The sequence below is a fragment of the Staurois parvus genome, unplaced genomic scaffold (assembly GCF_062004578.1).
Source record: "Staurois parvus isolate SC_StPar_1 unplaced genomic scaffold, SC_StPar_1.0 ptg000120l, whole genome shotgun sequence".
Classification (NCBI taxonomy): domain Eukaryota; kingdom Metazoa; phylum Chordata; class Amphibia; order Anura; family Ranidae; genus Staurois; species Staurois parvus.
The window spans coordinates 2,037,657-2,061,451 of NW_028317916.1; the positions used below are offsets into that span (position 1 = coordinate 2,037,657).

The 23,795-nt window shown below is 39.1% G+C and overlaps 1 protein-coding gene across 1 annotated transcript in view; it reads left to right on the forward strand.

Annotated features, from left to right (window-relative positions):
• Positions 1-21,538, forward strand: part of LOC149467158 (F-actin-capping protein subunit alpha-2-like) — a 47,771-nt gene extending 26,233 nt beyond the window's left edge. The window contains exons 3-10 of the mRNA XM_089672088.1: positions 3,825-3,876; positions 6,596-6,659; positions 10,126-10,332; positions 10,485-10,564; positions 11,936-12,014; positions 13,539-13,610; positions 17,717-17,779; positions 20,667-21,538. Of these exons, the coding sequence (XP_089528214.1) occupies positions 3,825-3,876; positions 6,596-6,659; positions 10,126-10,332; positions 10,485-10,564; positions 11,936-12,014; positions 13,539-13,610; positions 17,717-17,779; positions 20,667-20,807 (758 nt within the window). The 3' untranslated portion in view covers positions 20,808-21,538. The remainder of the gene's footprint in view (positions 1-3,824; positions 3,877-6,595; positions 6,660-10,125; positions 10,333-10,484; positions 10,565-11,935; positions 12,015-13,538; positions 13,611-17,716; positions 17,780-20,666) is intronic.
• The last annotated feature ends 2,257 nt before the right edge of the window (positions 21,539-23,795 follow it).

The following is a 23,795-nucleotide window of genomic DNA, read 5'->3' on the forward strand; positions in this document are numbered from 1 at the left end:
TAGCTTTCTAATTACTGATAGTTTACAGCTGGTGTCTTGGCTTTCAATGCCTTTTTTGCACCTTCCTTTCTTCATGTGTTCAATACTTTTTCCTTGTGTCATTCCATTTTATTACACATAACTTAATTTCTGAACTTCTTTATTTTGGGTTCTTTGTATGTGTGGAATGAAAGGTTGTTACCGACGTGTGGTGAAAATTTCATATCAATAGCACCTTTTTAGAAATATATTTGCCTAGAAAAATGGTGACATGTTCAGTACTTATTTTACCCGCTGTATCAAAGTATGCTTTATGACAATGTGAGGTCATCTGTCCAGAAGTTGAACTGGAAATTAGTCTTTCAATGCGATAATGATCCAAAGAACACTGGCACATCTACCAAAGTGGCTTAAAAAGAAGAAATGGGTTATGGACTACCCTATTTGCAGCCCTGATTTGAAATGTTGTGGGGCAATTCTGAAATTGGTGGTTCATGCAAGGAAACCCTCATTTTGTCAATTGACAGAAGTGGTATAAAATTTAACTTGGCCAATGTCAGAAACTGTGGGCAGTTATGCAATACACTTGCAAGAAATTATTTCTGGTAAAGCAGGCAATACCAGCTTCTGATGCCAAAGGTGTACTTACCTCTTCCCAAATCATCTTCCAGGTCATCTGAGAAGTAGGCACCTCTCCCAACAGGAACTAGAAACACACCACCAAATACATTTTAAAGGAAGTCCTTTTGGTAAACTGGTTAGGTTTTTTTTTTTGTTTTTTTTTTCAGCTGCAGGAGATGCATTGCCTGGAACTTGGGTGAGGAAGGCCTCTTTCTCCAGCTATCCTTTTCTTTCACCCACCCCTTTTCCTAGCTGGCTTTCCTGAAAACAGCTGGTAGGGTCCTCTGCTAGATTGCCTTCCACAACCCTTGCTTGGTATAGTGAAAAGGTGACTTCCCTTTCTCCTTCTGTGCTTGGCGAAGGCCATGTCTGGAAGTGGGACACCCCTTTTGACAAGTAGCAGCATGGGTTCCCAGGATTCATCTAGCAAGTCTGGCAAAAGGAAACTTCCTTTAAGGGGAGAAGAAGATTCATTATACTTGCTGATTCCCTGGCAGTAGGGGAGCACAGATTAATCTTCAGGGGTTAAATGTACTTAAAACATGTGGATGTCTTAAGGGCTATCTAGTAGGCGCTTGACATTCAAGGGAAAGTGTCTGTCTGTGTTTTTTCCTATTTAGAGAGGAATATGTTTTTTCCAGTCAACTGTAGACTCGCAGATCAAATCAACTAATCTTAAAATTGTTTCCATTAGGTGTTAACTGAATGTGGCTGCCTCACAGGTCCATTAAACTGTTAACACAATCCACAGCTGGCAGAAATTTCATCTCCACTTGTCTCCCAGAGCCTTCTATTTCCACTAGAGCAGAGCTTGAGAGTCTGTTTTAAAACTTCTCTGAGGAGGAGGGTCTTTATACCTGGTATAGTATGGGTTTCACTCACTCGGGATCAGGCTGTATAGTCCTCAGTGGTTATGTGGGGCTACATTCACAGATCCTTGCCGTACATGTACTCTGTTCTCTTTTTATGACACACAATATTATCACAAAGGTTAGTTTTAGGGCACAAAGAGCAGTAAATTCAATTTTTTTGTAAAATATAAAAGACGAGGTTGCATCGAACTTTAGTACCCTGTATTTTCTATAGGCAATGCTTTTAATGCCCCTTTTTATAGGTCATCAGTTTAGCATTACGGAGGAGGTCTTGTGCTAGAAATATTGCTCTCATTCTGGTGTGTGTGGCGATATGTAACTTGTCTATCGCAATCAACATTTTCATGTGTAGGTGCCCCAGTGCGTGCTGTTACGTTTTTTTATATGTGGGGGTAGGGGGGCCTTGAAAAATGTTGGGGGGGGGGGTTTATATGCTTGGGTGTAACTTTCATTTTAAATTAAAAGAAAAGTTAAGAATGGTTTTTTTTTTTTAGTCCCCCTATGTGATGATTTTTGGTGACAGGTTCTCTTTTTTGAGACATCCAGGGCCTAACAGACCCTGCATGTCTACCCTGTACTACACTGAATGTAATGCAATGCACAATTCACTGCATCACATTCCTTCCCAGCCTTGATGGCTTGGAATCTGTCGGTGGGGATTCAGAAGTGACGACACATCACTTCCAGGTCAGGACAAGAAGGGGAGAGAAGTGGATGTGTTTGTCTCCTCCCTCCTCTCTATACCGGCATACCACCATCCCCACTGAACCAGTCCCAGGCCCCCAGATGGGCAAGCGGAGCCAGAGACATATAGCGGGCAGGGGGTCGGAGACTGGCACTGTGGGCTGTGTGGAATGCTTCCAACTGACACGTGAGCCCTACTGCTTGCCCGCAGCAGGGCTAAAGGTAAAAAAAAGAAAAACCTACCTGCACGGCGCCTGGAACTACATATCTCGGGAGTCGGGTGATATAAATTGAACATCTCTGAAGTAATCAGTGGGCACTATTACAGTCTACCATCCTGGAGGCAACTAGACTGTCAGGAAAATTAGTCATTGTAACCAGAAAAAAAAAAACATGGCTCAGTTAAGAGGTAGGTAAGGTAGTAATGGAAAAAAAATTAGCAAGAGGAGGAAATGGGAGGTGTAGCTGATAGAGAAATGTATAAAAATAGACAAAAGGAGGCCAAACGCATTATCAGTGTTGCCAAAGCACAGAAAGGGGAGGAAATTGCTAAATCTATTAAGAAAGAAGAAAAACATTTTTAGGTACATCAGTGACGGAAGGAAAAAAAACAATGGGATCACTAAAATGAAAACTGGCCACAACACTTTTTATGTTAAGAGAGACCTGGATGTAGCATACCCATGAAACAATTGCTTCTCTTCCGTTTTCTCAGCAAAAAAAATTGACCTAGCAATAGCTAGGTGGGGAATCATTTTGCTTCTAGCAATGATGGTTCATTTTTAGTATTTGTGGAGACAGGTATCAGAGAAACTGGCTTGGTTAAAGCTTATAATGTAACTTAAGTCAGAAAATTAAGTCCTGCTAGATTACTTCAGGCTGACCTCTTTTGCAAGTATGTAAAACATTAAAAATAACTGTGTACACGGTTTAAAATCTAGTAACACTATCTCACCCTGTGCTGTTCATATTGAGTTGCTCTCTATTTTTTTTTTTTTTTTTTATACTATCCCAAAAATCAGAGCCACTAGAGGCTGACCTGCTGACAGCCCAAAGATTTACTGCTGCTTATGGGCTCTGGGCTTCAGCAAAATGGCAGCCTCCAGCAAGAAGACAGAAACAATGCTGGAGGCAATTTATAGCACACACTAATTTTGGTAGCATAATTATTAATGTGGAATGTATGTTCCTTTCTAAAGAACATTTTTTTTTTTTACTCAAGTTATGGGTAAAGTTCTGTTTTAAGCAAGTATATTTATTTGAATAAGCTTCCTAATGCATGAAAACACACAAAGATGCATGCAACATTTTTGGCAACACGCTGTAATGCACATTAGCCCTTGTCCATCAGCAAAGGGCATTGGGATGAATGACACTGCATCACACCAACATCCTTTTTTTTTCTGTAATGCAATAGTGTGAATGAACCCTGAATGTGCAGAAATTGATGTCTAGCTGAAAATAAAAATTACTGCTACATATCAGATCATTTTAATTTTGGTACTTAAAAAAGTAAATGTGAATTGTTAATATTTTATTTTTATGGCATGGTGTTTAAAATTTCAGAATTAACATTGTGTGTGTGTGTGTGTGTGTGTGTGTGTGTGTGTGTTTCTCCATACAGACTAGGTTCTATTAATATTTTCATTTTGTATGTTTCCTATACAGATGTTCGGTTCCTACTCAACAATGACAATTTACTCAGGGAAGGTGCTGCTCAGTAAGTGTTGATGTCTTTATAGTTATTCCAGAATTTCTAATAGTTTTTAAATCCTGTACAACACACAGCCAAAATTGCACTAGTGTGTGTACGATGAAGGTTTATTAATACTGTCAATGAGCAATACAGTATATAGCAACAGATATTTGATCTAATAACCAGAGTATATTTGCATTTTTCAATGCACTGGCAATATCAGCATTTTATAGACAAGAAATGCCACTTTTATCAGTTTGCCTTGCTTTGTACAGAGTCATGCTAAGCACTGTAACTTGGAGACATCACAAAGCATTACTGAAATGCAGTCTGTTTGGTGGGAATGGTCTTCATACAGGCAGCAAATTAACATTAAGTTAACTTAATTTCACACGTTTAAATCGTCATTTTTGGCTAGAACATTATTTAGAACCTCCACACATTGGTGTTTTCTGAATGCACAGGCCCATGAGCATAAAATAGTCCGAAGAGATGGATACCAAACATTTCAAGACTTTTATAATTCAGTGCACCTGTGAAATGGTGACAAACTACAGTACCTAAAAAATTGGTGGAGACTTAAAAGCTTTTACAGTTTATCAGTTTAGTTAACCACGAATTATAGTTACATAGTCTGGTTGAAAAAGACTCAAGTCTATCTAGTTCAACCAGTTATGGCCCTCATGTTCTGATGTTTGTTGCGATACTGTTTACATACAAGTACTGGATCGACCTACATGCATGTTGCATGTGTGTGTGCGCTCATGAGGGTATCGGGTGTTTTTTTTTGTTTTGTTTTTTCCTGACAAGCTTCCTATGTGACATTGGGCAAGTGACTAGACCCCCAATGTCTCCGCTACCCTCCAGTGCAGCTAATCAGGCTCAGATCGTGAACAGGAAGGAAGATATTAAAAACTTAACATTGATGCTTCATGTTGTTTTTCTGTTTTCCCTGCCAAAAGATTTCAATTCTGTTCAGCCAATCTTGTGATCTACCCATCTGTTACTCTGCACAGCCAGGCAGGTGACATGTTGGTTTCAGCTTTCCAGCTTCCTGTGTCTCCAATTTGCTGTTTGTACAATAAACCAACCTCACCACCTCTATTCAAGGAGACAAATAACACAGGGACTCGAATAAAAATGGAATGCGCTAATCCTGAATCAAGTGTCACATATATATATTGGCGGTGGAGTGCTTCTTTAAATGATTTTTAATTGTAATTCTAATATTCATTCTTATCTTTGAATATATATTTTGTATTTATTTTTGTTATTGTTCCTGTGTATTTATTTTGGGTATAATTTAAAGTTTTATTTACATTGGCATGTTTTTATTTATACTGTCAGATTTTTATATGTTCGTGACAGCGGTTTTATTTTCCTGTTTTTTGTGTGTCTCAATGCCTATTCAAAGATTGTGATTATATATACTAAGTATATTTACAGTTACGCATTATTGAATGCACCTACAGAGATCGAGCGATATTGTGTCACCAGAATGCTGTTCAGTCCGCAATGCAGACTGAGTGGGAGATATAATGAATGAGTAGACGTCTGACATCCATTCCGCTCTGTGAGGACGTCGAATGACGAAACGCGTAGGGGGGGCTAATGGATGTGACGTCAGGACGTTCCTCGAGACTGTCGGCTGGGCTACCGCGGTGAGCGAGGCTCATCCTTTGTATTTGCAGAGGCTGTTATTACTGGTGTTGGCTCAGACACCTTTTTTGTGAGTTTGCTTTTGGCATTTAATAAAGCTTATGTTTTAAAGAACGTATTGCACTATTATGTTTCTTCTTAATTCCCCGAGCATTGCCTTTATGGAGAGAGAGAGAGGAGGTCCATTTGATATCAAAGTTTCCTCATCCATGCTGATTGCGGTGTATTGCTCCCATACTTTTGGAAACCTCAAACAGATCATCGCTCCCAGAGCAATAGCGTTTATGCTGATTTATAATTTGATCAGCATATTGCTCTGGTGAGTTTAATTTATTCGGTGGTGGATTTTCTTCACGGTGTCAATTGTTAATACAAGATTCAACAACATTTTTTATCACTTTATGGTGGTTGGACTTTATATAATGTGTGGACATTATTTATTTTTACACTGATTTAATTTGGATTTATTTATATAATTTGTGTTTGGTAATATGTGACACTTGATTCATGATTAGCGCATTCCTTTTTTATTCGAGTACTTATACCTTATTTGGGCTAAAGTTTGCAGCTGAGTAGGAAACTTTTTTTTTTTTTCTTTTTGGTGCTTTTGCTTCATTATTACTATAAATAACACAGGGAATGGTAAAGGTGAATAAGGATATAGGGGAGTTATCTTGTGGTTATGCCGTGCAGCTGTGATATGCCAATGACCACTGCCAATCGCTAAAACCATGTATTTAGCTGTTTGCTTGGAATTTTACTTCAAGGTATCAAATACCTTGTCTTGAGTACATGGGTGGCAGTCATCTTTGCTCACTTCATGTTCTGTTCAGGTTCTGCTTTTACCCTCACTCCAAGTGTGCTAGAAAGTCTAGTTTTAAATCTCTGCAGTCTCCATTGACATTAAAAAGTCACTTTTGATTCTGGTTGCTAGAGACCATGTTATCTAAGCTTCGAGGGATCTTGGAGGAAATCATTTAGTTTGAGGCCTGTTCATTTGTGATGTGAGTTTGACATTTGATGTGACACTTTAAACTGTATTTAATCATGTTGGATATTTGCTTTTTTTTCTTGTTACATCTAGTGCATTTGCACAGTATAACTTGGATCAGTTCACTCCAGTAAAAGTTGAAGGCTATGAAGATCAGGTATGTACTTGTCTGTATAGCTGAATAATTGTCCCCTCAAAGACCGTTGATCTATGACATTAACACCATTCAGGGCAAAGTAACATGGTCTCCTCATAAGCCTCGGCCACTCCACCGATGCTTATCCCTACTATGCAGTTGTCATCACTCTAAAGCTGGGTACGCACAAAGTTTTGCCATACTATCACAAGTGATGTTAATGTGGTGATCTCCCCCACTGTACTATTGTATTCCCCCTTCCGCCAGAACACACTGATCAGATGCTGGTATTCGAGCATGCTTCTTCAGCAGTATGGATTGATGGGGGGAGCTTTTTTTTCTGAATTTTTAATTGCCGGCAGTTTTTGTCCTCCTTCCTATCTTCTTGTTACATTACTGCATGTGTTTACTTCTAAAATACTGCATGACTTCATAAAATAACGTAATGCGGTATTTTAGTAGCCTTTCTTTAGTGAATGCCAACAAACTTTTTAAAAACTCTGTGCATTATCTTATTGTATATTTGGATGCAGTAAAATACCGCTCTGAATTGTTCCCTGCAGGAGAAGAAGGTAGTAAATTCACCTCTCTGGTGGCCTTTGTCTCCTACTTCCCCTCTATTCCACCTCCAAAGCCTCTGTCTTGGTATTAAACACTGTCAAGAGTGGCAGATGTTCGCTGCCTTGCACTGTGATTCTATCTTCTAACCCCTACTTCACTACAAGACTAGTCTATACTAAGGGTAAAGCGGAGGCTGTCATTTACTAACTTTTAGTTTCTTGACTTTTTCTGGTTTAAAAAAAACTTGCAGATTTTAAACATTGTAGCGGCTATTGCTGAGCTTTTAACCACCTGCTCTCTTGAAGATTTACCCCCCTTCAAGACCAGGCCATTTTCTGCTATATAGCGCTGCGCTACTTTAACTGACAATTTCAACACTGTACACAAATAACATTTTATATAATTTTTTTCCACACAAATAAAGCTTTCTTTTGGTGGTATTTAATCACCTTTTTGCGCTATAAATGGGGAAAAAAACTTTTTGAGAAAAAACCCCAATATTTAAAAAAAAAAAAAAAAAACTAACATTTCCTCATAAATTTAGGGCAAAATGTATTATGCTACATGTCTTAGGTAAACAAAATCTCAATAAGTGTATATTAACCACTTGCTCTCCAGAGGATTTACCCCCCTTCCTGACCAGGAAATTTTTTGCGATATGGTTCTGCGTTACTTTAATTGACAATTGAGCGGTCATGCAATGCTGCACCCAAATTAAATTTTATGTCCTTTTTTTTTCCCCACTAATACAGCTTTCTTTCAATGGTATTTGATCGCCTCTGCGGTTTTCATTTTTTGTGCTATAAACAAAAAAAGCCGACAATTTTGAAGAAAAAAAAATATTTTTTACTTTTTTGCTATAAAACATATCCAGTAGAAAAAAAAAAAGGCCCCTGAATGTCCCGGAAGGCTGGGGTGGATAAGGGGCTCTCGGGAGGTACCTTTTTAAAGGTGCAGTCCTCGGCTCCTAGTGTTTTCTTTCAGGTCTCTCTCCAACAAGACCTGTTTGTAGCAAATTATTTTAAAGCCTTTGCCAAGTCTGTACCAGCAAAAGTACAGGCCTGTCCATCTGGGATCTATCCTTGGTCCTTAGGTCATTGATTCGCAGTCCTTTTGAGCCCCTGGAGAAGTCTTCCATTAGATCTTTAACCTTAAAGACCGTTTTCTTAGTTGCAATCACCACGCAGAGGGTAAGTGAGTTGCAAGCACTCTTGGTTAGAGAGCCATGTTTGTTGATTTTTGAAGATAGGGTTGTGCTTAAAACAGACCCAACCTTTCTTACCAAGGTGTCCTCATTCTTTCATAGGGCGCAGGATCTCGTCCTTCCGACCTTTTTTTTCCTCCCCAACTGACGGGGAGAAGAAATTTACTTTTTAGATGTTAGAAGGAGCCTTTTGGCTTACTTTTAAAATTACCAAGGATTTCACAAAGTTTGAATCCTTGTTTGTACATTTCTCGGGGTACAGGGCATCTAAGCCTTCTATTGCCAGGTGGATTAGATTAGCAATTAGAGGCATATGGTGTTGCTAAAATTCCACTGCCGTTTGTCAATGCACACTCAACCAGAACCCTGGCAGCATCTTGGGCGGAGAGGGCCAGTGCCACGCCAGAGGATATTTGCAATGCGGTGACGTGATCCAGCTATTCCATGTTTGTAAAGCATTATCGCCTGGATCTGCTGTCAAGTAAAGAGCAGGCGTTTGGATGAAAGGTTCTCTAGGCAGTGGTCACGCCCTAGGGGGGGTAAGTTTCTTGCTCATCATCTCACAGGCTGTCCTGGAAAATGAAGGGAGAAAACCAGTTAGGCTTATCGGTAACTAATTTTCTATGAGTGTTCCAGGACAGCTGGATTTTTCTTCAATTGTTGAGTGGTGTGTTATACTTTTGTGTTTTTGGATTCCAGCTTCTTCTGGTGGTTCTTAGGGACACTAAACGGGTAACCTGGAGGACCATCTCTTAAAGGAGTTTGGGCTAGTGTGTTTCCTGTCCTGGAGGGAGGAGTCCAATGTCTCACAGGCTGTCCTGTACCGGTAAGCCTAACTCTGGTTTTCCTGCCTGCCCATGTTGGGTTGCTCAACATGTACCCTTATTCCTTGGTCACTTTTACACCTCAAAGGTTTTATTGATCCAAGTTGTCCAGATTCTCTCCTGGTATGCCTCACCTTACCAAGGTCTGTTCTGGCAGTCTTCCTTTATGTTTCTTGTGCTATGACCCTGCATGGGATCAGGGAGTGGAGACATAGTGTCTTCCTACTTAGATCAACTTGGTCTCCCTTTTTCCAGGACATTGTTCCTAGGTTCTTCTGTCCAGTACCACTTTGTTACAAGAGAGTTTTCTCCCTCTTCTTCTGAACCATATTCAGATTGTGGATTTTTCCCTGTGGGGAAATTTGGTGCTCCTCACTTTTGGTGAAATCCAGTTGACCAGCCTCATGCTTGGTTGGTGGTTTGGTGCTCTCCCTTATGGGACTTTCTTCTTGAGCTTGTTACCTTTCCATCTTTCTCCTGTTCTTGTAGTCAGATCCCCTGATCTGGTAGGCGGTTCAGCCTCACCAGATTCAGGTAGCTCTGAATCTGCAGGCTGTCCCCAGTTCTAGTTCACATGAACTTGTTAGAGGTAGTTTGCTGTTTGCCAATGCCTGACTTCCTCTGTCCCTTGGTGGATGAGAAAAAAAAATTATTTTGCTTAGACTACATTGAGGGACACTGGTCTCTTCATGCTCTTGCTACTGCTTGCTTCAAAGCTAATGCATGCCAGTTGTGGGAGGGGTTATCCTGAACAGGTCTACAATTTTTTTTTTTTTTTTTTATCATCGTCAAATCTTCCTGTATGCATCAGTATAACCCAATAGCTAATGATTTTGCGTACCTCAGTGGACTCCAAAAAAAGGATTTATATTGTGAGTACAATTATTTTTTTTCCTAGGTATTAATAACAGAGCATGGAGACCTTGGTAATGGGAGGTTTTTGGATCCAAAGAACAAGATTTCATTCAAATTTGATCACTTAAGAAAGGAAGCCAGTGATCCCAGGCCCCATGAGGGAGAAAATGCCATAGAATCCTGGAGGAATGTTGTGGACAGTGCAGTGAGATCGTACGTGAAAGATCATTATCCTAGTGGAGTTAGCACTGTAAGTAGAAATATTGTGTTTTTGTTTTTTTTTTGCAGGATCTTTCTCTTAATGATGTGAAAATATATTTAAAAAAAAAAGTTTTCTGTTATCTAGTCCTGTAAGCCGCAATTTACCTCTCCTTTCATACCAGTTACGTTGTGTTCTCTTAGGTATATGGCAAAACAATTGATGGACAGCAAACAATAATTGTATGTATAGAGAGTCATCAGTTTCAAGCTAAAAACTTCTGGTAAGGCTTTTTTTTTTTTTTTTTAGCTTGATTAAATATCCATTTTGCATGTATATGCTATAGCCACATAAAGTGCATAAAAGTCCTGTTTTTATAAACCTGTTTTACATTGTTTGACAAAGTTTCACTGTATGCAGTTTTTTTTTTTGATCAAAAGAGATTTTATAAACTTCCTGCGTCTTCTTACCTGGAGAAAGCCACTTGCTTTCCATTAGCAGAGACGTTCTCACTCTGCAATGCAAACGCCTTCAATTGGCCATTTTGCTGCCTATATAATAGACGATCCACTGACAGAGCATACAGGGCAGGCTGGAAACACAGTAGCTAATTGCGAGACCATCACTTAGCTTTGTCAGCCTGTGACTTGTATCTCTAGGTATGAAACCAGGCACCAAATTGACTGAAAGCTGTATACAGTGAGGCAAGATGACAAACATCCTGAAAAAATACATTTATGGTTTACATACAGTTTAGGTATTGAATACCTATTTTAACACAGTCATGTGATGGTTTACGTTTTTGGGGTTGTATTTGATATATGCAGAGGTCACACAAGTACTTGGCCCCTTAACCAAAGCTTGGTTCATTATTAGATATTTTAGGCTAATAAGGAAATATGAAATCTGCAATTTCCCCATCAATACCCCAGCAGCACTGAAGCTCTATATGCAGCATTGAATTGTTTTCTTCTTTAGAGAATATATACACTGTCACATCACAGCTCCTACTTATTAGACCCCTTTTACATCACAGCCACCCTTTACATCAGTGTCCTTAGTCGTCTTTTACATTAATGCTCTTGCTCCCCCTCCCCCTGTTCAGTCCCCCACACATTTCAGACCCCTTCTTCCCTTCCCCTCTTCACATCAGTCAGTAGTGATAACTTTTTAAAGTGTATGTAAACCCCCCCCCCCATTCAGTTTAATATAGAAGTGAAAGGCAAAACATTTCTGTATAGATATGGGAAAAAAAATTATAAACCCTTTGAGAGAGAGAGAGAGAGATCACATTCCCTCTGTTCCCAGCTGCATAAGACCTGGGGCAGGAGAAAAAACAGCACGCTAATATTTCCAGTGAAACGCTAAACTGGGGAGGGGGGGAAGGGGTTCAGGACAAGTCTGATCATTGGAAGAGAGCACACTGAGTTCCCAGCACAGCTAGAGAACTGACCACGTTGTGCCCTCATGCTTGGTGTGGTCAATTTTAATAGTAAAGCCGAGGGACTGGCAGAAACATCAGGGGTTTACAAAATCACAGTTTAATGGTGGATTACATCATTCCAAGCAAGAATTAGTTTATTGAAGTAATTTTGTTAGAATTTAGTAACCAATTGTCTCATACTGCATTATGTTTTTTTGGTTTTTTTTCCAGGAATGGACGCTGGAGGTCAGAATGGAAATTTACCATAACACAATCTACTACAAAGGTGGTGGGAATTCAAAAAATTCAGGTATTTCACTGTCCTGCCTTTTCTGTTGATTAGATCAATCTGTTTTTATGCATCATTTAAACATCATGAAAGTTCCTTTTTGCTGCGTGTTTGTATGTAAATATTGGTATTTTATAGATATGATTAATCAATTGGATCACATAATCCATAATTCACTTAAGGGTGTTATAAAGCAATATTAAACCCCAAACTAAAAGTTTAATATATTACAGCTTACCAATAATTGTGGTGGCTGCATCAGTTTTTTTCTTTTTTGGTTTTCTTTTTATCCTCTGTTTTTACTTGGTGATCTGGCCAGTAACACACCTCCTGTATTAGTGAGAGACAACTCTGGATGAAATAGCACAGACGGCACAGCAGATAGCAGTATTGTCAGTCTGCAGGGTGTTAAATGTGTTAGCAGATTTAGAAACTGTAACTAATTGGAGACAAACTCCAGTTAACACTTTATAATTAGTTACAGCAAACAGTTTTTTTTCCTATTGGGATAAAGGTTTCACATGAATAAATAAAAGCTGATAGTTTAACCACTCCTGCCAGTGTTTGTCTCATCCCTGCAAGCTGATGCATTCTGCTGGAGAGTTTGAACTTTTATAAAACAGACTTGCTGGCTGGATTACCAGATGAAAGTAGAAGGAAGAAAGAGAGCCTAAAAAAAGAAAATTAATGCAACAAGCACATCAAAGAATTGGTAAGCTGCAATATAATAACGGTTTGCTTTTAGATTTAATACTGCTTTTATTTTGAATCTGCCACTAATACTGAGTCAGTTGATGTTTGACTTGTTCTGTAATGCTGAAGATGTTTCACTACTCAATTAAGATGCTTCCTCGGCTGTTAGAGATGAGGAAGCTACATGGATGAGTAGCAAAATCTCTTCGGCTAATACTTCAGGATATACACTCTGTATCTGAGTCCTGGTGAAATAATGTTTCTGGTTACATAGGACTTGTTTTATGGTAAATTGTGAACTGTTAAAATCAAGAAGTAATTTATCACTCCAAAAAAGATTCCCCTTAATATACTTGATCACCTGCAGCCTTGCTCCAGAGAATTAATTTTTAAGTGGTTGTAAAGGCTCCCGCTACTGTCAGTTACAGTCGGTGATCCAATAAGGAGAGAGCAGGGTGTGAGGCTGATCTGCACTCTGTGTGAATGTACATGCAGAGCAGCGGCTCGGGAGCAAGCAGCTTGCAATTGGAGCACTCTGCAGGAGGGAGGGGCCAGGATCGCCGACAGAGGACCAGAGAAGAGGAGAATCCAGGGCTGCTCTGCGCAGAGCAGGTAAGAATGACTCGTTTGTTGTTTTTTAAAAATTTCCTTTAATATCAGTTTAACTCAGCCCCGATGCCTTACTGCCTTTTTAAAATTAAGTTGTCCTTAAATACAGTTGCAATTTTTGCTGAATGGCATTTGTAAATTACTGTTTTGTCATTGTATTCACATCTAAATGCTGTTTCATTAAAGGCTATTTCACCAGGTAATACTTTTGCAGCATAAAACAAAATCTTATATTTTACATAGGTCCATTATTATGAAGATGGAAATGTACAGTTGGTGAGCCATAAAGATGTTGAAGAATCGCTAACAGTGTCTGTAAGTATGTTCTTCACCCATTTAGATCATAATGCGTATGATTCTGTGTTTTCAGTAAACAGAGTGGGAATATCCAACTCATACAGATTGGGAAAGTAGACTAAATCACTTATTGCTTGTTTCTATTAACCTCTGCCCACCAACTATATGCAGCCTCTCGGCTGGTAGGCTTTAACGCCAAGAGGTTTCATATATGTGGCTCTATGTAAACAACTCTGCTGAGAGTGCATGAATTGCGCTCTCTCAGCACAGACACTGGCGAGGAATGGAAAGCTGCCGATGCATACTAGCGATCAGGAGCTTTCTGATCATGTGACCATTGTGACAGCCAAACACAGTGGTCTCATGACCCAAGTGCCCGCCTCCGCCTCCTGGCATTTAAAAGATCTTAAAGGGCCGGAAGGCGGCAGCAGGAAGGCGTAGAAGATGGGGGACACAAAAGTGACTTTAGTAAACCAACAGTACTCCCAACACTAATCATTTGGATTCCTATCGTCAAAAACTGTGCGGATTTAAAGAAGGTCTCGCTTTGTTGGCAGGCAATTTATGCTTAATCCCTCTGCTCGATGCTTCAAAAAGTCACTTCTCTAAAGCATATTCTAAACTAAAATGCTCCCTACACAAGCTGCAGCTTATAAATGTGTGAAGTTCTCCACCTTCATGCTACAAACTATTTTTTAACTCTTCAACTTACTCAATCGATATTCTTTAACAATATCACTTTAACCAAATTAATTCAACCCTTATTCACAACGATATATAATCAGATCATGAGATGACTGTATAGATATAGAAATCGGTAACAACCCAGTAACAGAATGGATGTTGTATGTGGAAAAGACATGTCTAATGAAAGAAATCACTGTCATACAAATGATTTCTAAGCATACACTGTGTGCACAATTATTAGGCAAGTGAGTGTTTTGACCAAATCATCATTTTTATACATATTGTCCAACTCCAAGCTGTGGAAACATGAATGCTTATTGGATTTAAGCATATCAGGTGATGTGTATTTGTGTTATAAGGAAGGGTGTGGCCTAAGAAGATCAACATCCTATATCAAGGTGTGCATAATTAGGCAGCTTCTTTTCCTCAGGTAAAATTGGCCAAAAAAAAGATTTGACTTACTCTGAATAGTCAAACATTTTTAAAATTCTTTCAGAGGGATAGATACAGCACTCTTGAAATTGCTACGATATTAGGGCATGATCACAGAACCATCAAACGTTTTGTTGCAAATAGTTAACAGGGTCACAAGAAACGTGTTGAGAAAAAAAAATGTAAATTAACTGCCAAAGATTTGAAGAGTAATCAGACGTGAACCTACCAGGAACTTATCCTCCTTCAGTGCTGTCATGTTCCAGAACTGCAATGTACCTGGAGTGCCCAGAAGTTAAAGGTGTTCAGTGCTCAGAGACATGGCCAAGGTAAGGAAGGCTGATACCCAACCACTGAACAAGACACATAAGTTGAAACGTCAAGACTGGGCCAAGAAATATCTGAAGACAGATTTTTCAAAGGTTTTATGGACTGATGAGATTAGTGACTTTTAAAGGACCAGATGGATGGGCCCATTGCTGGATCAGTAACAGGCTACGAGCTCCACTTTGACTCAGACGCCAGCAAGGTGGAAGTGGGGTACTGGTATAAGCTGGTATTAAAGATGAGAAAGTTGGACCTTTTTGGGTTGAAGATGGACTCAAAATCAACTCCCAAACCTACTGCCAGTTTTTAGAAGACACTTTCTTCAAGCAGTGGTATAGGAAAAAGTCTGCATCCTTCAAGAAGACCATGATATTTATGCAGGACAATGCTCCATTGCATGCATTGAAGTACTCCACTGCATGGCTAGCCAGTAGAGGATTTAAAGATGAAAGAATGACATGGCCCCCTTCCTCACCTGACCTAAACCCTATTGAGAACTTGTGGGCCCTTCTTAAACAGGAGACTTACTGCGTGTGTGTGTGCATATATATATATATATATATATATATATATATATATATATATATATATATATATATATATATAACAGTATGTCATATCGATATACACTTATTGGGATTTTTTTTTTATAAACAAAGTAGAAGAATACTTCTTGGCTTAAATTTATGAAGAAATTTTATTTTTAAATTTTTTTTTTATTGGATATGTTTTTTATAGTAATTAGAAATACATTTTTTTTTTTCATTTAGTTGCATAATAATTCTGCACAGTAATAGTTGCCCAATAAATGTGAACACATAGATATTCTCCTAAGAGCCAAAACCTCACTTTTACAACTTACTTAACTACTATTAACTTACTTTCTAGAGTGTGGCCAGCTAGTTCTGGGAGGGTGTCCATGGACGTCCTCCAAGAACCGCGCCCCCTAGGGCACGCACTATGGCAATCTGTGATCGCTGTGTCCTTCAGACACAGCTGATCACATGAGTTAGGAACAGGCCAATCACAGCTGCTTTTACCATTTGACCAGCTGTATCCAATCACAGCTGATCACTGGGTAAATAGGAAATGCCGGTTATCGGCAATCCTCTCCTCACACTGACAGCGCGAGAGGAGAACTGGTAAGTGGCATTTCGCAGAGGGACATCTATACTGATCATCGGTGTCCTGGTGATCAGTGTGGCCAATAGTGCCCAACAGTGTCCATTAGTGCCACCTTACAGTACATATTAGTGAAGGAGAAAAGTTAGTTATTTACAAAACTTTTTTAGTTTGTTTAGTAAAAAAATAAAAACCCCAGTGGTGATCAAATACCACCAAAAGAAATTTCTATTTGTCTAAAAAATAAATAAATAATTTTGTTTGGGTAAAGTGTTCAATGACCGTGCAATTGTCATTCAAAGTATGAGAGCATTGAAAGCTGGAAATTGGTCTGGGCAGGAAGGGGGTAAAAGTGCCTGGTAGGCAAGTGGTTAAATATTCAGGTTTGAGGTTTATTAACATTTTGGATTGACAGAGAACTTGCCTAATAATTGTGCACACAGCATATTATATGATTTGGGTTGATTATTTACAATTCAAAAACTCTTCTGCACTCATCCACTTGACTGCTGTACACATTGTACTGCTTAGAGTCTCTATCTCCATGTGGGAAAAAATGGCAGTGTCTCTAAGTTCATCCCTCAACCTCCTACACTCGCTCTACCAGCACTCATTCCTCTGCAACCAGCAAGAAGATTGGGTCATGTGACTGTGTGCAGCCCTAGAAGTATAGTGACCAAAGTATTTTTCATAAAAAAAATGTCTATACATAAACGCCTAATGAGTATTTTCGAGTTTGGAAAATATTAAGTTATGTCCCCGCACACACGTTTTACTTTAAAGCAGAACTAAATCTCTGGGTGGGTTATTGCCATAATGAGCAAGTATGCCATCTTCTAGCAATGTATCATCCAGGCTGTCAGTCACTGCTTCATCAACACCATCTCCTTCACTGTTTCTTCTGGGTTCTCCATTGTCTCTTTGACCATTGTGCTGCCACTTATGTCACTCTTGTGCTTGTGAGCAAAAGTGAAAACTTCTCCAGTACAAAGCTTAATTCTCTACCTCTTACAGATGTGTGGAATGTGTTGGGAATGTACAATTCACTGTGCATGTGCTGTGCATTGTACACAGAAAATAAAACTCTTCTGAGGGGCAAGAAGACGTTGTTTTTATTTTCAGCACTTAGTTCCCCTTTAATTGTAGGGGAATGTACTGTCATATTGTACTATTTTAGCATCTAGTGATATAGATTCTGTAGTGCATTTCATAAAAAAAAATATATAATTTTTTTTTTTTTTGCTATGGGTTGTATTGTGGCTCATGACGATATATTATCAGCAATAACGCAATGACAAAACATCTTGAAGAAACAGCACCATTATATTATAGCTCTCATTTTCTATTGAACTTTTTTGATTATGTTCTATAGTGTTTGTAAATAAATAAGCTTTTTATATGGCAACACTTCTATTTGTATTTCATGGATAGTTATAATTCAGTCCCAAGAAAATTTGGTCATTGCGTAATGATTGTGAGTAACTTGTGTTGGCCAACAACCTTTCCCCATTTTCTAATTTGTACGTTTCCTAATTTTGATTTATTGCATCTTACAGAATGAAAATCAAACTGCAAAGGAGTTCATCAAAATTGTAGAGGATGCTGAAAATGAATATCAGGTATGTCTCAGGATTTTGAAAATGGAAAATTAACCTATGAAAACAAAACTTCTTAAAGACGTTTTATTGCTTATGAAGTTGGCACACTTTTGCAAGGATAAAAAAATATTGGTCAACATTTATAAGATGATAAGAATAATTTTACAGTGGTTTAATTTTTGTTTTAATTCATACTTATTCATTACTACAGACATACCTCGGTTTACGAATTTAATTCGTTCGTATAGTGAAAAATTCGTAAACCGAAACGCCATTTCCCATAGGAATGCATTGAAAACCAATTAATCCGTTCCGGAGGTCAGCAAAAAGTAAACGCTACTAAAATACCGCATGAGTTATTTTATCAAGTAATGCGGTATTTTAGTAGTGACAACCATGTGTTAATGTTTCAGCTGTCAGCGGGGTTCCCTGCTGACAGCTGAATGTAAATGAGAGAATTGCCAGCAATTAAAAAAAAATATTTTTTTTAAAAAGGCGTGGGGTCCCCTTTCCCATCTATACCAAGCCCTTCTGGTCTGGTATGGATTTTGAGGGAAACTCCCACGCCAAAATTTTTTTAAAAAAATGGCGTGGGGGTCCCCCCCAAAATCCATATCAGACCCCTATCTGAGCATGCAGCCTAGCAGGTCAGGAGGGGGGGGGGGGGGGGAGATGAGCGAACGCTCCCCACCCCTCTCCTGAACCATACCAGGCCACATGCCTTCAACATGGGGGGGGTGTTGTGGGGCATGGGGGGCTCCCCCCCAAAGTACCTTGTCCCCATGTTGATGGGGACAAGGGCCTCTTCCCCCACAACCCTGGCCGGTGGTTGTTGGTTTGCGGGCAGGGGACTTATCGGAATCTGGAAGCCACCTTTAATAAAGGGGGCCCCAGATCCCTGCCCCCTTCCCCCCCATGTGAATGAGTATGGGGTACATGGTCCCACTACTCATTCACAAAAAAATTAAAAGTGTAGTGTGAAAAAAGACAGGATACGGTCTTTGACAAGTCCTTTATTAAAAGAAAAAACTAAAAGAATGTCCCCCGCAGTGGATCCAACGTTATTCACGGTGGCCGCCGCTGAGCCAAAAAAAGAATGGGGAAAAAAAAAAGGCTTCGCTCTCGACGATGGCTCCCGGCCGTCTGCCTCTGAGCTGGCTTGACCGTTCTTAAATATGTAAGGGGCAAGGCCACCCAGTGACATCACGCATGTTGCCCCCACCTCCATCATTGACCCAGCATGCCCCGGTTGATGATGCCACAAGGAGGTGGAGTCACATGCGTGATGTCACTGGGTGGCCTCGCCCCTTACATATTTAAGAACTGTCAAGCCAGCGGAGCAGGCAGACGGCCGGGAGCGGAGACTTTTTTTTTTTTTTTTTCTTTTTTCGAGTCGGCTGACGGACATAGTGATTGATGTTGGATCTACTGCGGGGGACATTCTTTTTAGTTTTTTCTTTTAATAAAGGACGTGTCAAAGACTGTATCCTGACTTTTTTGTTTTTTGTGAATGAGTAGTGGGCCCATGTACCCCATACTCATCCACAGATTCCGATAAGCCCCCTGCCTGCAGACCTCCACAACCACCGGCCAGGATTGTGGGAAAGAAGCCCTTGTCCCCATAAACATGGGAACAAGGTGCTTTCCTGACCTGCCGAGCTGCATGCTCGGATAAGGGTCTGGTAAGGATCTGACCCCCACACTTTTTTAATTTTGGTGTGGGGGTTCCCCTCAAAACCCATACCAGACCCAAAGGGCTTGGTATGAATGGAGGGGGGACCCCACATCGACGTTTTATTTATTATGGTGCCGGTTTTTAAATGTAATTACCGCTTTTTTTTTTTTTCTTCCCTATAGCTCAGAGATTCAGCTGTCACTTTCCCCCCAGCTAAAAGAAAGAGGTTCCTTTTTAGTTTATTTCCCTGAGTTAAAAGAAACATTGTTTCCTTTTAGTTTCTTAAAAGAAAAAGTTTCATTTAACTCTGGGGAAAGTGATGGCTTATTCTGTGAGCTATAGTGAATAAAAAAAAAAAAGCCGGCAATTGCATTTAAAAATCGGCACCGACATACACTTCGTATTGCAAAAAAAATTTGTAGACCGAGGCATTATTTTCAATGCATTTTCATTTTGTAAATCGAAAATTATGTTAACGGAGCCGTTCATAAACCGAGGTACACCTGTATATACTTTAGAATAAAATGGCACATTGGTACAAATAATGCAGTGGAGTTTTACAGGAAAAATTAAAGCATGCAGTGTGTTCTCAGTTTAACTCTGCACTTACACAAAGGCACCCCCCCAGGGAATGATTCCATGCATTGAGTGTAGGTCAACAGTAAACCGTTAAATGCATCTCAAGGCAAAATAGAGTGGGTAAAGGTTAGACCCTCTGTCAGAGGTTTTTATTTTTTTATTACAGTTGCCTGTGTCACCACTGAGAAGATTCTCCCACCTTGTACTGGTGACCATTGTCACAGAGAACATGAGGGGAAAATCTAAATTTTAATGTCCGCATAACAAGAGGTAAAAGGAACTCTTCCACTGGGGATAACTGTCTGAGAATAGTTCTAATTACTTCCCTTCAACTTCCTGCTTCATCTGTTAAACAGAAAATTTGGTAATTCTCCCCCATCATAAGCAGACAGCAAAGAAACAACCTGATAGGGGTTTTAACCCTTCCTTACTCAATCAAAAACTGGAAAAAATGGCTAAACATTCACTTTAGTCTTAATGTAGGAGTAAAAATGCAAAATTGTCCTTTTGAAAATGAATCAAGCTTAATTCCTTTATCTTGATTGCTACACACACTACTATAAATAAATCCACACAGCACCCTTTATAAGCGAAGACAGTGCTCTCATGTACATTGACTGCCATGATTTCAAACCTTATTTTTTCCTGTCTTAGACTGCAATCAGCGAGAACTACCAGACTATGTCTGACACTACTTTCAAAGCCTTACGTCGGCAGCTGCCAGTGACACGCACGAAGATTGACTGGAACAAGATTCTTAGTTACAAAATTGGAAAAGAAATGCAAAATGCTTAACATGAACATTGTATGAATGGATGATTTTAGTGTCTGTGCATACAAATAAACATGGCTGCAAACATTTTTTAAGCTGCCAACTTGCCTGGTCAGCATGGCCCTTTGCTATAAAAATGAAATTACTGTAAATAAAATTCAGCTACAGCACAAGATTTACATTATACATTTATTTCAGCTTTTTTACATTTTTCTTGTTTTGGAGGTTGGTACATGTGCTGCATTTGATTGATCTGGTGAAACTTTTATGCACACAAAAAACAAAAAAAAAAAAAAACATTTTGGTGCCGGTGTGGAACAAAAAAGTGCTCATTATGGCTTCAGTATTCATTGGTAAAATGTAGCCATATGTACTGTGCTAGAAGCTAAATGTCTTCCATCTCTTCACTAGATGGACAACAAAGCTTCATATACCTTTTTATTATTGCATACTGTCAAAGGAATCCCTTTCTTTAAAAAAAAAAAAAAACAAAAAACACAAAACTTGCACGGCCAAGTTGTGTTAAATCAGAAAATGCTTGACTATTAAATGCTTTGCTCTTGTGGGGCCTCTTTTGAATTGGCTAGAAGTTCTTCTACCTATAATTCTTTTTACCATATAGCCTCCAATGTATTATAATAAGGCAAATTGTAAAATATATAATACTGTACTCTTCATGTCTCAGTTTTTTTTTCTGTTCTCTGCCCTGGAAATGTATTACAACTTAATGTGATATTAAAATGCAGATTTTCTATTTGAGTAGAATTTGTTTACAGCAAACCATTTTAAGCTTTGGCTTTTGGAAATTAATGAACTCATTATTGGGAAACTCTGATGCAATATTAACCTTTCTGATGTGACCAGTAAATCACTAAAGTCCTTACAAAATGTAAACTCCCAGTGTTGATACTCTGTGGTATAGTAAATGTAAGTAGTGTGTGATTGCAGAGAGTTTAAATGGAGTAGGGGAAGATATTGGCATTTTGCAGTATTTACCTGATGTGAATGAATTGTTTAACGGTAGCCAGGATATCTCAAGAAGCACTAGATCAGCTGATAAGGGATGTTCGTTACTAAAGCTGGGCATACATAGGGCAGTTTTTTTTCCATCAGCCAGCTAAACTGAGTCCCCCATCTACGCAGTTGAGGTGGGTATAGCAATCCTAGCTACTTCACTATTGTATTCCGACAGTGGGGACTCCTGTTGGCAAAATACATTGCTCACCTCTGATCGAACTAAAAATTTTTAATATGCCCATTCACGTGAAGTTGATCATTATATCGACTTCTCACAAACATGAATGGCCATGGATTAATCGAAATTCGTCTGGTCCTTTGATTAATTAGCTGAATTTCAATCCCTCTATGATCAGCATTGTTTCTTTAGTAAATTAGACTAAAAGATCTAGATTCTGGGGGTTCCAGCTAAAGCTAACATTTCAGTCTTAACTGCAAGCTCTAAAATTACAATTTCTAAAGTGTCTGATTAGAACAGGCATTGATGTAATCTTATGTTAATGTGACTCAAAAAGTGCATTGCATATTTGGAATCTTCGAGTCTGATAGATTACACAGGCATTCAAGCATGCATTAATAGCAGTTCAAGTAAAATTGTAATTGAATCAATTGATCAAACACAAAAAGTAGCTTTGCTTTGTATTCACCTTATTTTGCTGCTATCCCCACCATATTGATTTATTTTATCTAACAGAGTTACAGAATATGTAAACCCAACATTTAATATTCATGATGTGTGCCTGCTGTACCATGTACTTGTATGAAAAAGTATCCTTATTTGTATTGCTTCCTTTTGTGTGAAATCCCTGTGTTTCGGTCAGTCCTCTGCTTTCCAATGAAAATTGACCACGCTAGGCATGAGAGCAAAGCGTGGTCGGTTCTCTAGCTATGCTCTCCTCCAATGATCAGACTTCTGCTGACCCCCCACCCCGAATAGCACATGTGCTGTTGTTTCTCAACCCTGAGCTCCTTGTGCAGCTGAGAACAGAGATTAACAGATTATATGATCACTTATAAAAAGGTATTTACAGTGCATTCATAAAATATTCAGACCACCTTCACTTTTTCAATATTGTTATGTTGCAGCCTGATACTACAGTTGTTTAAGTTTATTTTTTTCTCATACATTTTCACTCGGTACCCCATAATGACAACGTGAAAACAGGATTTTAGAAATGTTTGCAAATTTATGAAAAAGGAAAAACTGAAATATCACATTGGCATAAGTATTCAGACCCTTTGCAACAACACCTGAAATTTAGCTCAGGTGCCTTCCATTTCTCTTGATCATTGCGGAGATGTTTCTACACCTTGATTGGAGTACACCTGTGGTAAAGTAAATTGATTGGACATGATTTGGAAAGGCATATACCTCTCTATAAAAGGCCTCACAGCTGACAATGCATACTGTATCAAAGCAAAAACCTTGAGATCAAAGGAACTGCCTACAGAGCGCAGAGACAGAATTATTACAAGGTACAGCTCTGGGGAAGGCTACAAACAAATTATGCTGCACTGAAGGTTCCCAAGATCACAATAATTCTCAAATGGAAGAAGTTTAGCCCAACCAGGACTCTCAAGAGCTGGTCGTCTGGCCAAACTGAGCAATCAGAAGAAGATCCTTCGTAAGAGAGGTGACCAAGAACCTGATGGTCACTCGGACTGAGCTCCAGAGATCCTGTGTGGAGATGGGACAAAGTTTCAGAAGGACAACCATCACTGCGGCACTCAACCAATCTGGGATTTATGGCAGAGTGGTTAGATGGAAGCTTCTCCTCAGTGTAAAACACATGAAAGCCTGCTTGGAGTTTGCAAAAGTGAAGGGGATCTGAATACTTTATGAATGTATACACAAATGTTTTGCCTTTCATTTCTGTTTTAAAGTGAATGGGTTGGTTTACATATTCTTTAATGCTGTTCCCATACTTTTACAGAACTTTCAGTAACATGTCCTGTATAAAGTAAAACAACATTTTGGTGAGAAACTAGGTGTT